Genomic DNA, 16,351 nt, shown 5'->3' with positions numbered 1-16,351 from the left:
GGGGCAGCACAAGACTAACCTGAAGAGCAACTTTTTGGGCATAACAACCAGGAAAGAAGACTATGGGTTTACATAGAAAGGTAATGTTACTCCCTTTACAAAAATGACTAATAGACTATTCATCAGCGGAGGAGGATGGGGACAATTATGATTACTTTTGTCGTTAGAATTAGGTTTTATAGTACAAACCTGATATTCTTTTAAAATGGTATGCAGTAGTGGTAGACCAGCAGATTAGAGAAAGGCATATTGGAATACAAGAACAGATAACACAAATCTTTAGCAGAGCAAACTGTGGAAAATTCTTACTTGCCATGGCATGTAGATCACAAGCACATTTTTAAAGATAGAAGAAGAAAAAAAAGAAGAGTCATTTAATCTACAATCACGTTAGAGCTTTAAATAACTTTTATTTTAATTTCTGCAAACAATAGAGACCTGGACTGAACGTTTATTTAGAGATAGATAGATAGATAGATAGATAGATAGATAGATAGATAGATAAAATTCAATTTTTAAGAAATCCGTCATGGAACAGGACATAATCACCTTTACACACTAGCTTCTGTACCCTTGTAGGTGTGACCAACTAAAACACAATAATTATACACAAATGGTTTTCACCTGATCAATCTAATAACGTTACAATAAAGTTACAATAAAATGTCAGAGAAAAAATTATTACATGAACCAAAAAGGCTTCAATCAGATCAATTTAATGCACCACATAGAACATTGAGATAACAATTGTTTCTATTCCATTAGCTTGCTTTTTAAAAATGGCATGAAAAGGAGCTATTAAAAATGTGTCTCCTTACTGGTAAAACTTTTAGTTTCTGTGCTTCAGAAATCATGTTCTATTATTTTCTCCATATTATGGTCTATTATCTGCACAAGGCATTTTAACATCTTTTACCACATATAATGCAACATAAAGGGTTTAACTAGGCATAAATAATTTAACTGTGATTAACTTCAAAAGTTTAAAAACACTTTAAAACTTGATAACAATGAAAAGTTTTGTTAAGTAAAATGTATCTATGAGCCATAATAAGAACTTTCCTATTTATCGAAGGGTGGGTAAATCTGATTAGATTTATTGGGCCTGATTACCGTATTTTTCGGACCATAAGACGCACTGGACCATAAGACGCACCAGTTTTTTAGAGAAGGGAAATGAAGAAAAAAAAGATTCGAACGATTTTTTGCCCAATCGATCGTTCGTCGTTCGTTTTGAACGATAAAAATTGGAAGTGTGTACGCACCTTAAGAGTGGCTCACATTGCCTATTCACCTTCATTGGTGAATAACGATCAGGCTGTGGGACGATCTGTAAACTGGACATAAATTAAAGGATCAGTTCATTTATGAACTGGAAATTATTCATAAAAGTGACAATTGTGTCAACCAATTCCTCTCTTACAAAATGGGCAAAAATGGGAGTGCAATTATTGAACCTAAAAAAACAGCACTTTTATGGCAAACTAATAAATGGCCCCTTAGTAATGGATAGTGAAATATAGAAAATATAAATATTAATTTTTTGCAGTCGGAGCAGAAAAACAAAACTGCATATGTTACCCACTGAAACCATTAAAAACTATTTTTACAGTTTCATTAGGAATTAACCATAAACGTGTTAGGGATAATAATGATGAGTATAAAAACAATATATTAGTCCTTGAAAGACAGGATCTATACACGTTTTTAGTATATTACCTAAAGTGTGATGATGTTGATGAATTTTTGTTTGTATTTCAAATCTGAGAAAACAAATCTTATTTTAGTATTGTCCTTTAATGTCATCTTAAGTCTCTTTGCCTTGCTGGACTTCCTGCTAAATGTATGATTATAATATCTACCCCAATATTAGCCCTTTACCAAGAAAATTATAAAATACAATTATGAATATATTTTTAATATATTTAATATTATTTTTATAAATATTTGTTCAGGTCAAACAGGAGTTTATGTGCACGATAACACAACACTGCTTTTGTATTAATGCCAAAAGATTTAACCATATAAAGGCCTAATTTTGGAAAATCATTTTAAACTCTATTATTCCCCTGTACAGTGGCACTTTGGTTGATTTGGAGACAGAGATACAATATTGGGCGCAATCAGGTGTTCTGCGTTGTAGGAAAAAAATGTCAGAGGGAACGAGAGCAGGAAGATTGCATTATAAATCTGTTTCCCATCCAGTGATTTGGTTGGGGCAGAAAAACTACCTATGTGAGTTAGATAGGCAACCTAGGTGTTGGTGTTAGCTGTTTGCTTGGTATCCTGTATTGAGAGACTATTTAGGCTTACATTGTTAGGCTCTTTATAAAAATCAGGTATTTATCCATCAAACCTAGAGTAAGCACTTTGTTCCTAAATTGCTGCTGTTTGGACGCAACAAGTACCTTCAAGGCAGTGCAATACACAGGGGCACCAAACTCAGGACTGTTACTTACCCTAAGCATTAAGCCTAACATTGCTACAACAATTGCATAGATTAGGTGGGTAGAGCAGGCAATGGCATGCTCTTGATAAAGGAAACAGGGTTACAGTTTGCATATCGGAAGGATCAGGGCTCAGAGCTGCTGGGTATTGAAAAAGGAATGCAATCAGATCTGAAACTCTAAAATAAATGGTGTTTTATATTCTATTATATTTATAAAGTCAAATAGACTATCAGAGACTTACCAGTGCAGCACATTTTCCTTTAAAATAAAAATCAAATAGCAGTATTATACTGAGATTTATTTAGTGAACTGTACCATGTTCTGTTGCCCTGCGATAAAAGAAAGCGTTGATGCTTATAAACAGCACTTACTACACATGACAACTACATGATGGATAGTGTTTTATTTTAGCCTACAACCCAATTGCTAAATTTTTCCTAACAATCATCACCCAATGGGAATGCTGTCCCCTGTATACTTTAACAAGGGCTTTGTAGTTCAATGTTAACATTGGCAGTCACTGCCTTTGAACCCTTTGTTAACATACAGAGCTGGCAAAGGCTGCATGCAGTCTGTAGTTTATTAGTTTACAAGTGGCTGGAAAGTTAAATTTAGGTCCACATTTATGAAAGAATTTATGATGGAATATTGTTGCTAGTGCAAGGTAATTGAAAATATCTACAGGGTCTAGGTCTAGTGTTTCTTCCTTGCATATTTCTCTTAGGAAGAAGTAGAAAATATATAGCACTGATAAAGTTTACTTATATTGGTAAAAGGGTAATGGATTAAAAAGATTACTGTGGGAATTATTTACGAATTTTTTATTTTCTTAACCTAGTTGGTCCAATTTAAAGTTCTGACCATCAGAAGTCTAATAAAATAAGGGTTATTTATACTCCATATAAGTTAATGGTTTAATGAAACACAAACAAAAGTTTAAGTGAAGAAAATATTCCTTTACAAAAAGCACACATATATTTTCTTTTTAATTCTTGATAACAGAGAGGCATAGTCATAAAGCAGTAAATGTTGCATTTTCTGCAGGCCAATACATTTCTAGAATTCAGAACACATGTACCAGGTGGGTGCACATACAATAAATGTTTGGTGAGGGTAACATTCACTTCCTTATAAATAAACCTCTCATATTTGTTCATAGCTAATATCTTCTTTAAAATAGTTAAAGTGGAACTAAACTTAGAAAAAAAATTCACTTACCTTTGATTCCGCAGATCCCTCAATCCAGTTGCAGATGTCCTCAACTGGGTCCTGTGCCATCCTGTAATCCTTCTTCATCCCAACATTCTGCCATCTTCATCCGTCTTGCTTTTTCTGGCTACATCACCTGATCTCACACTGCCCAGGTGCAAGATCCGGTGACGAAGCCTGATGTAAAGGGGGAGAAAAGGGTGCCAATCTCGCTGCTCATTCCCCAGTGTAGGAAAAAGCATCCCAGGAGTCTCATGAGATGGGTGATATACTAGGATGCCCTGCGCTCCCATTCTTTCTTCATCACGGCTGTCTACCCTTTTATGTAAAGTTAACATTTTGGTGATAGGTCTGCATGTATCTGTTATGTATCTTTAAAAAGATATGTTGAAAACACTTTAATGATATCTTTAAAATGAATTGCCCAAAGTTAACATGTATCATTTTGTAACAAATCTCATGGTAATTCCAATATCTTTCCTACACTGATTTTGCTAATTTTTGCGTTGAAAATTACTGCTAATTCCTAATTAAGTTCTTCTTCATCAATCTAGTTGCAAATTCCTCATTTATACATCAAATACTTCCTTTAAAAAAATCTAATACATTTTGGTGACGGGTCCCATAGTAAAACATTTAGGATATAACATCATATATTTCACCTATAAAAAGGCACACAGACCTGTTTGGCTAAGAGAAGAAAATATTTGTATAGTAAATTCCCCTTTTTTTTTCTCACATATCTGTTCAATAGTAGAGAATTTTACAATTAGATGTAAGGTCAAAGGAACTGCTTTTCTTTTTATTCCTACACTTATATATAGTAAATTTAAAGAGACAATTTGGAGCTGCATATTGACCTAGAGGCATGGAAAAATGAAAAGTACAAAATAATGTACATTGCATCTTAATGATTCTCCATCAAATAAAGCCTTTTGTCTGTTATTAAATATTTTGCACACATCAGTTGATCATGATACCAGATATGGTTTTACACATTTATGAATGATTAAAGCTGAACTCCAGACAGAAATAAAATACAAATGAATACAGCTCTGTGTTATTATTATTTAAATATATAATTTAAACAAATGTAGGTGCACTTGCAAGTTTTGCAAGTACTTGAATTTGACCTGATCTTCCGTCTCTGTACAGCAGTGCTTAAACTGGGAAATAGAGAAGAAATAAAGAAGTACCCAGATCCAGTTAGCCGTTGTGCACTGCTTATATGCTAAAAAGGAGCATGTTGGTTCGATGAGAGCATAGAACAGTTTTTTTTAACTTCTTACGGAATTTCCTGAAATAACTGTTATTGTTCAGGGAACCTCTACTATAATTACTATATTCATAACTCATAATACATTAGTGCGGTTCTCAGTAGAAACAATGCCTCTGACATTGCTGGCCAGTGGGAGGATGCCACCATTACAAATAGCCAAAAAAATTCATTGGTGTCAGGTAATCATAAACTGCTGATTGCTCAATGAACCCCTAGCAACCTCTGGAGGAACCCTAGTTGAGAAATACTGGCATACAGTGACAGACAGATGAGCTAATCTCTTTATTTCCAGCCATCGGCTTGGGGAGGGGTGAGACCTGTACAGCAAGATCCAGTCCAGCAAGGCAAGATCCTCTGCATACCAAGATAGAGGTGTACTTTGGCAAAGCTAAAAAACTAAATAGACCAAAATACAAATCCTAGGGCAGGTTAAATAGCACTCCTATGTATTTTATTTCTGTATGTCTGGAACTCATCTTTAAGTAACTGTTCATAAAAAAGGTTGCTAACATTGAAAAGTTTATGTATCATTAAATGTTTTATATCATGCATTTTAATGCTAACACCATTTTTATTGTAAGAAGCTATATTTTAAAGCAGTAATAATAACAGCATACTAGAAATGTAAAATATCTGGCATTACATAGCACGAAAAAAATAGTCACATAATTACATTTTTGCATACAACATAAACCAGCTCACATAGCATGTTGCATGATTGTTTTTAATGTCAAATATTTTCATTTACAGCTTAAGACATACCCATCTTGTGTCTCTATGATCAAGAGTGCTTCATTTGTTTTTCAACCTATTATGTAGTAGCGAGAGCTTATAGGATGTACCTTAGTAAATGTAAGCTAATTGAAGCAGAGGCTAGCTACAGTAAACAAGACAATATACTTGCAATTTTAGCCAAGTATCCTTGTGCTTTGAAACCTCAAGACTGCTCTAAGAGATCTGAACATTGACACCAGGTTAACTTAGTCAAACTCAAACGTGAGTGCAGTTAGTAGAAGGAGGTGTTTCCATCTTGCTTTTTATTTCTTTAGCATCAGTCTGCATAGAATCGCAGCCAATCTGGCATTTGAATACTTGTTTGTAGGCCTTCCGGAAATTTTCAGAGAGGAAAGCATAAATAATTGGATTTACAGAGGAGTTGCTGTATGCAAGACAATGGGCAGTAATTCTGAAGACAAATGAGGCTTGGGTGAGTGGAAAGTCTCCAAATTCAACCCACAGACAGATCACATGATGAGGAAGCCAAGATATTCCAAACACCACCACAACGACCAATACCGTCTGAGCTGTCTGTAGAAAGACATAAAATACACATCATTCTTAATATAAATATTGATCTGTGAGCTAATGGAAAGCTTAAATCATAGTATGCTAAGAGTGGCAATGTGCAATAACAAAACAATAAGCAATGTGGGAGTGGAGAATTTCATTCAGAGATTGTCTATGTATGGCTGTTTTCTTGGATATGTTGAAGTAAAGAGAGCATGATAGCATAAGACTTTGGGTCTGATTTATTAAATTTCTTAAAGACAGGAGAAGATATGCTATCATAGGTAAAGTGTTTTTGGTGAGTGTGGTATGGTGGGTAGTGTTTTTTCAACACTCAAAACTTTTTTCAATACATCAAAAGTAAAAACAGTAGCAGTATAATCCAAAATAAAAGTGGGTTGCAGAACAAATCGTATAGACAAATCTTCTTTACACACAGAAACACACACTTATACAACATTCTGCAAAATATTTCCAATGTAACCTATTCTTTTATGTAAAGCACATTCATCTAAACATACAGTATACTTAATGTAAAATAACCTCGTTTAACAAATTAGGGCAAAAAGAAAAAAAGTTGTGGTAAGGTAAAGAAGTGGCTGATGATGTCTTCACACTTAAAACTTAGTACACAGTTCACTCAGATAAGGTTCTAAAGGATTTGAATATTTAAATTACATCCAGACATCCTAGGTTGCAGAGAACCTATCGACCCTGCCAGGGAGTATTGCTCTAGATTCTTCCATTAAGTATATAGTATGCATTTTGGAAAGCCAAAATTGGGTAGAGGGGGTATTAAATGTATTCCAAAAGATTGGAATGATAATGTTAAGCTGCGTTTAACAAATGTAGCTATAAAGATCACTTGTACTTCTTCAATAACATTTTATGAATATACAATGAACACACCCTTGGTCCTAAAGGAATGACTGATCCCATAATTTGTTTACTTATATGCACTACTTCCCTCCAGAAACTCTGTATCTGGGGGCAGCTCTGGCAAATGTTTCATCCCAAGTTTGTTGTATCACTCCGTTTTACCTATGAGAGTTTATCTTCTCCAGTCTGATAAAGCTTTAATAAATCAGATAGAGAACAAATCCTATCTTGTGCATCAAAGTATTTTGGGTATTTCAATTTTTTTGTTTTTTTTATAAACATATATTGTCATGGCCAAAAATATTGGATTTATGTCAGAAAACCTCTCCATGAAAATTGTTGCTTTACAGATGCTTTGGTATTCTCATCTTTATTTCTTTTGTTGGAACTGGAAGAACCAGGTAGGAGGTCTGAATCATAAGTTCCACAGGTGTGCTATCAGATGAGTCTACGTCTATGTCTCATGTGGAATGGCAGCAAGTAGGCTTCAGACAAAGGTGGATGTGATCTCCCTCTCTCTTTCTCTCTCTCTCTCTCTATGCATTTTCACAGCTTGAAAGTCCTTACAGAATGAAGAACCAGTATGGAGCAAAGGCCACAGCACATGACACAGAGAGTATCTAGACAACCACTACAATTGATCCCAGTAGGCAGCAAAGGAACAAAATTTGAAGATTACTGTAAAAAAAGTTTTTCGTTACAATTCTCAGTACAAGTGACCCTTTGTTGACAAAAGTGGCAGTAAAACATAGATCTATGAAGAGAGAGAAGGAAGGAGGGCAGGTTTTTGAAGGGCAAAGAGTTTTACCAAAATTCTAACTTTATTGAAATTTTTCAACCAAAAAAACTATACAGAAGTCTACTATGCTAGCCCTAGACTAACAGAGGATTTCTGTATTTAACAAAAGTATAGTAAGTATATCATGTGTCCAGCAATATTTGTTAAAAACAAAGCATAAATGTCCCTGCCCAATGCGTTTCGCCCCGTGGGGCTTTCTGAGGGGATCGGGAACTTGGTAATATTGCTGAAACTTTGGACTGGTACAGAGGCAAGCTAGTGCTACATATTACTTGAAGTTGTAATAGGGGTAATCCCCAATATGTTGAGACGAATTGGGGATGCCACTGTTGATTGTTAGTGGGAATGATTTATGACAGCAAAGGACTGGTAATTAGTTATAATGAAACATCCTTCAGATGAAAAAGAGATATGTGAGGTATAGTCATGCCAGAGTGTGGAAGGAATCGAGTGTGGATGGGATTATCTTAGTAAAAACTGTTGTGGTATAGTGGCGGACTGGAGACAGCCGTCCAGAAGTAAATGATACCTGATTACTAAAATAATCCCATCCAAACTCGATTAAACTCCTGTACTATTTAATGACCAAGACAAACACTGCAGTTGTTTCTTTTTGCAAATCAAAGCACAATTTTTTTTTTTTTGCTTTGTTTGTGATTAACTCACAGTGAGGATTTAATACAATAACTGACACCATGCTCCCTAATAATATGTTAAGACAAACATCTGTCCCAATTGCATTTAATAAAACAAAGTACCTGTTCTGACTTACATACAAATTCAACTTAAGAACAATCCTACAGTCCCTATTTTGTATGTAATCCGGGGACTACCTGTATACAGGAGTGTATTACATTATATGAATTTGGTTTAAACAAAATAGATAATATTCATTTACAAAGTTTATCTAGGTTGAGGTAAAACTCTGCTTTTCTCATTTGAGTACAAATTCTCATTTGAGTACAACAAGAACAATATAAAAATATATGATTTCTATATGCATGTGACTGGATGACTGACATGAACAAATCTTTGCCTTACCTGTTAAACTAAGTAAATATTCACTCTGCAAAGTGAATACGATCTTCTTTTGTAAAAAAAAAAAATTATTGTCTAGAAGAAGAATATTTTTGCAGGCAAACTATAGCATCGAATAAAATGTCTCCTCCAGAGAGGTGCTCAGCAGCTGATTATAAATATTCAAAGCTTTACAATGCTACTGTAAAAAGCTATGCCAGAAAATGAAAACATGTAGTTGATAAACTAAGCAAATTCTTTTTTCTTTCCATGGATAATTTAAAAAGCCTTATGTTAGAATAATGTTGTGGGTAGTAGAAGGAATGTCTTTTGTGGGTACAATAGTAAAAAATTAAAAAAATTGAATTCAAAAAGTGAATTTAAAAAGTGAAAGAATGGTTTCCTATACTCTTATAGGGAATGTCTAGAAATGTTAATTGCGGCTAAGCAGAAATGGTAATTGTGTCTTTAATTGCTTTTATTGTAACAATCTCTCTATTCTGCTACATTAAAATTAATTAAGCTAGTTTAAAGTTTTGATTGGGCTAAGCATACAATATTTAGCTGTGGGGTTCACTGATTTCTAGTTAAGCATCTGGTCATGGTATCCCAAAAATTTTATGGCAATATTATCCATTTATGGTATCTAACAATCTGCACACTGACCCACTCTAATACTTTGAAGATATGTATAAACCCTTACTCCCTTTGGAACTTTGATCTCAATTGGAAGGGCTGCACAGAAAAGGCATATTTAATAGAACCTCTCTAAAAGTGCATCTAACCCCTCTTGATACATCCCATTAGTTGTCCGATACTTACATTTCCTATATGCCCCAAGGAAGCATTGCGAAACCCATTGGTATATTAGAATCAATAGTAAAGAAATCACTCTAACCTATTGTTTCTCGACCTTTTTGATATGGGGAACCTCATATCATATCAGGTCTTAGGGGTTCATACTATAATTACTTCATTCAAAACTCACAGTAATTTTGTGTGATGGCCAAGAAGAATGGTGGGAAGACCCCCCTACAGATGGGCAAAAAGATAATTGGTATCAGTTAAACTGACCTGAGAGTCACAATTTGCTCATTTCTCAAGGAACCCCTAGCAACCTCCAGAGAAACCCTAGAGTTCTATGGAACCCCGGTTGACAAACACTGATCTAACCCATGATATCCTTGATGTTGGATTTTTACTGCAACTGTTAATGCATTAGTACATATGATTGATGACAGTTTCTAATTTGTTTAGTATGAGAAGTATTTAATGTTTGCATAATGTATTATTCCTCTCTTTGGTGGGACTATATGGTTATATTGATTGGCAATTTCTTGTTTCATTGTTGTTTTCTATTAAAACAAGGATCCATCCTGGTGTCCAGTAACCTCTTGACTGCAAGGACCAAGTAGTAACCTTTTAACATAGATTAAATTTCATTCAGTACACTAAAGATGAACCTGCTACAGTAAACACATACTTAGTGGCTAGCTCTAATATAAACATACAATATAGACAGAGCCTTGCATCATAACGATGGGAGCTAAGAACCATGCTACATCACCAAAAACACATTAAACATAAGTGTTCACAAAAACATAATCCTAAATGTGCATAATCCTAAATTGTGCTTGACTCCATGAACCTAGCGCTGCCACATAAATAAATGTGAGAAAAGAAAAAATGTTAAAAGTAAAAAATTATATGTCTACTTTTAAATAGAATGCTCACCAAGAAAGTAGAGATGGTCAATAGGATGCAAAAACATTGACTTTTTTATGTAAATAGGACTGCCTTGAAATAAATCCACATCAACTCTGCAGCTATAGAGTTTGATTGGGCCATTTTCAAGTCAGTGCAATTTAAATACTATTTGCATACAAAAGTTGAATTTTGCATCCTATTGACCATGTTTTTAAGCCAGCCAGTCTGACATTCTCTAAACATTCACTATTAGGTGCATATATTTAAAATGACAATTATTGATTCACACTTGTAAAAGTTTGGTGAAAGTCACATCCACTGCTTTATAAAAAAATGTCCCTTTGTGTCATTAAATAGTATACTGTTTTTCTTTTACTTGCAAATGTAAATATCTAGATTAAAGGTTACATGATTTACATTTACATAATGTTTGTTAATTTTCAGTGTTAAGGTTGTAGCCTTTCAGCTAAAGCATATACAACAACTTTTGTGGAGGATTAGAGCACCTGTCAGATTTGTATTGCTAAAGAAAATTAGGATGTGATGAGCATTAGCAAGTCTTTATTTAGTTGAAATTTTAGGCAGCTTAGCTGTAGAAATATCACAGCACCCCAGGCAAAAGGGAATGTGAATGTTGCACCATAAAGGAGGGTTACTGTTTATTTCCAATGAAATTTACTATAATGCAAGTTTTTTTAAAAGTGTCTGGAAACCTGTTGGGGTTTAGGGAACTACTTCCTCTTTTTTAGAGCTGTGAGCAAAAGTAACTTAAAGTTGGAACTCAAAGGGTAACACTGTGAATTGGTGAAGAAACTTAGAAGCATGGGAAATGTAATGCTATGAACTTGACAGCAATTAGAGCTGTCAGTTTAGCTACAGATGCCTGGCAAGATAAGCTTCTATACAAAGGAAGATTTGATCCAGCCAGGCTAGCAGCAAATTACAATTTAGAAAGATGTTACTTCTCGTACAAAATGTAGAAAATGAAAAATATGTTTTTTTTTAATTTGCTGCAATGTCTGCTTGCCTACACTGTTTAATGGATGTGTCTGGTCAGAATTAAAGTTTAATAAAGCCTAAAAAATATTTAATATTTTTTTAACAATTTTCAATTAAAAACAGGGCAGTAAAAATAAAAAAAAATAAAAATAAAACAGTACACAGCTCAATGACGCAGACATTTTACACCATAGGCTTCTTATAAATATTGATTAGAATGCCAACTAATGTTAGTTATTTTTGTTCAAATTTACAAGCAAAAAACATATGCATGTGAATTATGAAATGATAATAGGAAACAAGTCTTTGCCAATTTTAATTTGGCATAAAAAACACTTTTCAGCTTTTGTTGGATCAAACCTTTTGCAGTATACTGCAACAAATATAAATTGTGTAATAACCAACCCTAATGTAATCAACAACAACATCAATGAAAAAAACAGATTAACATTTAATTTTTGGTATTACTATTTATATATAAATAACAACTGGGTGGAAAATCAATGAAAAGCACTGGCACAATAAAAGCTGGTGCTAGAATTATATCATACAATTGCAGCGGATTTTAAGAAAGACATTTAGCAATATATTTTTTTTGTACTGAGTCAGTCAATAATGTTTTGTAACTGAGCTGGAAACCACAGGTGGTTTTCTTCTCTAAGATGAAGAAAATAAAAAACATTAAGAATCAAAGGCACAACAAACTGCCACATATTTTATTTACACATAACCCAACAGAAAAGTGAAGGACTTGATGGGGCGAAACAATGAAATGGCATACATTTTCCACTAGACTTGTAAAACTGTGGTCAGTTGGCACATAAAAAATGAGAATGGTATAAATAAAACTTTTAGGGTAAAATTTCTGTGTTAAAGGTGTATCAGCTTTTTACTTATCTAAATTTCCAAGCAAACTTCTAAAAAACAATATTTTTTAAGGCAAACATGTTAAATACAGCAAATATAAAACAAAATAAATGTTATCATTTTTTACAAAGTGATACTAAAATGCTACATTAAATCTTGAAATCAAATTGTATATTATAATATGGTTAGTGTTCTATCACAGAGAAGAAACTTATATTAAAAATTGTATCTGTGCCTAGACTATGGACATATTTGCACTAAATACACAACAAGCAAACCCTCACTGACCTCTCTAGCTGTTGCAAAGAGTGAAGTAGTTCATCGCTCCTTCATGCATAGTTCATCATTATTAAATGCTAGTAGTATAACTCCAGAAGCCCTGTCTTATCTGTTTAGTGATAGTTCTAGTGATAAGTCACTAATAGTTTTAGTAGCATGATTACTCTAACTAAGACCATTCAAGTAGCTCAAGCTTAAGATCAACAGTAATTATTACCAGTTGCACAGGCTACAACTATCCCTAACTTATATGCTTTGTTTTAGAGAAAGACAAGAAATACAAGAAAGAGAAGTGTATCCTTTGATCCCAAAATAACACTTCAAACTACTTTTACTAGTTTGTTAAAAACATAGCTATTCATGTTATGTAACTAACATTAATTGAACATAATGGCCTGATCAGCCTGCACATTCTTAAAACATCTGTTTTATTCCATTATATCTCTAAGTCTAATTCCAGAGCTCATCTCTTACCACATTATCAGTATCATTTGTAACCAAGGAAACATAAGGGTACCGTTGTTTGTTAATGGAACGAGTAGGAAATTTGTTCACATATACCTAAGTAAACAGATTCCATAAATTTATATTTATGGAAGAACAGAACACTTATAATGGCTGTCTGTAAATCCTAAAACCAAAACTATATATATATATATATATATATATATATATATATATATATATATATATATATATATTGTGTATGCATATATCTGGACATTGTAACACAGGAACAAATAAAGCACCTGTGTTACTGGAAAAAATACTGCATGGACCTTATGTGGGATTGTTTTACTGAGGTTTTACTGAGGCGAAACCAGCAGAGGTTTCTTTGCAGGGAAGCTCTAGCTCTGGCTTATTTTTAATTTCTGTCCTGGGCCTGTTTTTACTGGGAATCTTCAAGACTAGGGTGGGAAAGATTCCCAATTCCTGGTCCCATGTTTTCCCGAAGCTCACAAGCCTTTATAGCACACCTGGTGCCAAGCACTAAGCCTCCTGTGACTGTGGAAGCCAGTTTACCTGAGCCGGTGTCTGTGGATAGAGGAAGTGCTGGTTATGAAGACAGATTTAACTGTATTTCCTTTTTTTTTGCTGGCAAGGAGGCTATTCCTGTGATTTAAAGAACCTTTGTCTTGTTGACACCACCCCTGCGTGGGAAGATCATTTTGTTTGTTTGCCACTTTTTGCTAAAAAATTCAGACAGGAGCTCTAAAGAGACCCTGACATCTAGAGTTGCCTTATTGCCAGGCTACCATTTGGTCCCCACAAAATTTATTCAATCCAAGGTATGATGACCTATTTTATAATAATTTACATTGGGGGTAAATTGCAGCATTGTGCAGACATGTATCAAAGGAGTATCAAACACAATAATATGGCAGGTTAAGAAAATGTTGTTTTATCTGTCAGGCTAAAGCAAGCATAATGCATTTATATTATAGTTCATTTAAAGTAAGTACTGGCTGTAAATTTTAAGCATTGGTTATATTCATATATAGTTTTTAATGATTAATTTTATATTTATATATATATATATATATATATGGTTTTCATAAAGTTTCCATACTTTTTTTAAACTCTATTTGTTAAGCATTTGTGATGCATTTTTTCCAGCATCAAATCAATTTTTTAATGCCATCAGCGAAAATTAAAAAAAAAAAAATTTTAGCTTGGTGTTCCATAATCTCCCACTTTAATTGTCTGAAGGTTTCCAATATGGGGGCTGCAGTGTGGGTGCTACTGCCCAAAAAAAACATATGACAGAATGCTGTTCTTCTTTGGTGCAATTTATAAGTTTCGCAGTGATCTTCACCACAACGAACAACTGCAAAGTCAGCCAGCTTGCTAGACCTCTTACGTATATACTGTATGAATAAGGGGAACGGAACTAATATTTCTCTAACATGAAAAACAATTGTTTTTTGCTATATGTGATAGTGTTTTAGTGTATAGTGTAATACTAAAATCAGTTTGTATAGGGTAAGCTTCAGTTATCCAATATTCCAAGGCACAGATGGGCAACTCTATACAGCTTCTAAGACTGGGAAGTTACTGAGAACTTCCATATGGAACTACTAGACAATAGAGTTGGGATCTTAATGGTGAACTTTATGCGAAAATTGTTGGTGTGTCCCAGTGGGTAGAGATGAGCGAATTTCTCTAAAATTCGATTCGGCTGCTTGCCGAATTTTCCGAAAAGATTTGATTCGATCTGAATTTATTCACGGTGAATCGCGCTAAAAAACGGCTATTTCCGGGCTGCAGAGAGCCTTCATAGTGGTGTAGAACACTGTGCCTTGCAGTAACACGCATAGTGAGTCTGCTGTGGTAGTGAAATAATACTGTGAGCCAGTATACCATGTAGATGACAGGCGTCACTATTAGAATCACTGCACACTTTACTTATTTGGGCAGTCACGGGGCCAAACTGACTCAAGCATGAACTCAGCCTTAAAGGTCCATGTTAGCGTCAAGAAGAAGCGCACTCTTTTTTACACCCTCGTCAGCTGATTCCACATAGATGTCTACAGAACCTGTTCTATTAACCGCTTATACAAGTAGAGCCCCCCCGACAGAGTGGAGAGGGTGACTGAGGTGGCGGCGGCAGAAGCAGCATCAGGCGGAGGCCACAGAGTGGCACAATGACTGAGTGTGGAGTTGGCGACAGCATCAGGAGCCTACAGAGTGGCACAATGACAAAACTGGAGGTGGCAGCAGCAGTAGCATCAGGCGGAGACTACAGAGTGGCACAATGACAGAGTCTGGAGGTGGTGGCAGCATCAGGAGGATACCACAGAGTGGCAAGGTGACATAGTGTGGAGATGGCAGCAGCAGTATCAGGAGACCACAAAGTGACCCGGTGACAGAGTGAGGTAGTGGGTGGCAATACCAGTAGACGAAGGTGGGTAAAAGAAGGAGCACTTGGCATCTGATGTGTGGCATCATGTGGGGACTTGACTCCGAGGGGCTCTCGCTTCTGGCTCCAAGCGCCTGGCACGCGCCGGGTGCGACCCGCTTCGAGGACAGTGACAGGTGGGGAGTTTGACTGGGGCGGTACACCTGTTGAACGGTAATGCAGGTGTCCTAACTTCCCATGGAGCAGAAGGGCAAAAGCTTGCTTGATCTTGATTTTCAGTATGAATACAGACTGTGAAAGTGAGGCCTCTTGATCCTTGCTACTTTTGGGTTAGGAGCAGGTGTCAGAAAATTTATCACATGGATAACTGGCCACAGATTGGCACAATGACAGAGTCCGGAGGTGGCGGCAGCATCAGGAGGCTACAGCGTGGCACAATGGCAGAGTCTGGAGGTGGCGACAGCATCAGGAGACTACAGAGTGGCACAATGACAGAGTCTGGAGGTGGCAGCATGCATCAGGATTTTCAGAATGAATACAGACCGTTAAAGTGGGGCCTCTTGATCCTTGCTACTTTTGGGTTAGGAGCAGGAGGTGTCAGAAAATTTCTCACAGGGATAACTGGCCACAGAGTGGCACAATGGCAGAGTCTGGAGGTGGCGCCAGCAGCAGGAGGCTACAGAGTGGCACAATGACAGAGTCTGGAGGTGGCGGCAGCA

The 16,351-nt window shown here is 35.5% G+C and overlaps 1 protein-coding gene across 1 annotated transcript in view; it reads right to left on the bottom strand.

Annotated features, from left to right (window-relative positions):
* Nucleotides 1–1,194: 1,194 nt before the first annotated feature.
* GALR1 (galanin receptor 1) overlaps nucleotides 1,195–16,351 on the bottom strand; it is a 120,895-nt gene continuing 105,738 nt past the window's right edge. Inside the window, exon 3 of the mRNA XM_072411545.1 lies at nucleotides 1,195–6,246. Coding sequence (XP_072267646.1) covers nucleotides 5,929–6,246 — 318 coding nt within the window. The 3' untranslated portion in view covers nucleotides 1,195–5,928. The remainder of the gene's footprint in view (nucleotides 6,247–16,351) is intronic.

Source organism: Pyxicephalus adspersus, chromosome 5 (assembly GCF_032062135.1).
Source record: "Pyxicephalus adspersus chromosome 5, UCB_Pads_2.0, whole genome shotgun sequence".
Classification (NCBI taxonomy): domain Eukaryota; kingdom Metazoa; phylum Chordata; class Amphibia; order Anura; family Pyxicephalidae; genus Pyxicephalus; species Pyxicephalus adspersus.
Note: the sequence above shows the minus strand (reverse complement) of the source record. Positions and strands in the feature narration are given on the sequence as shown.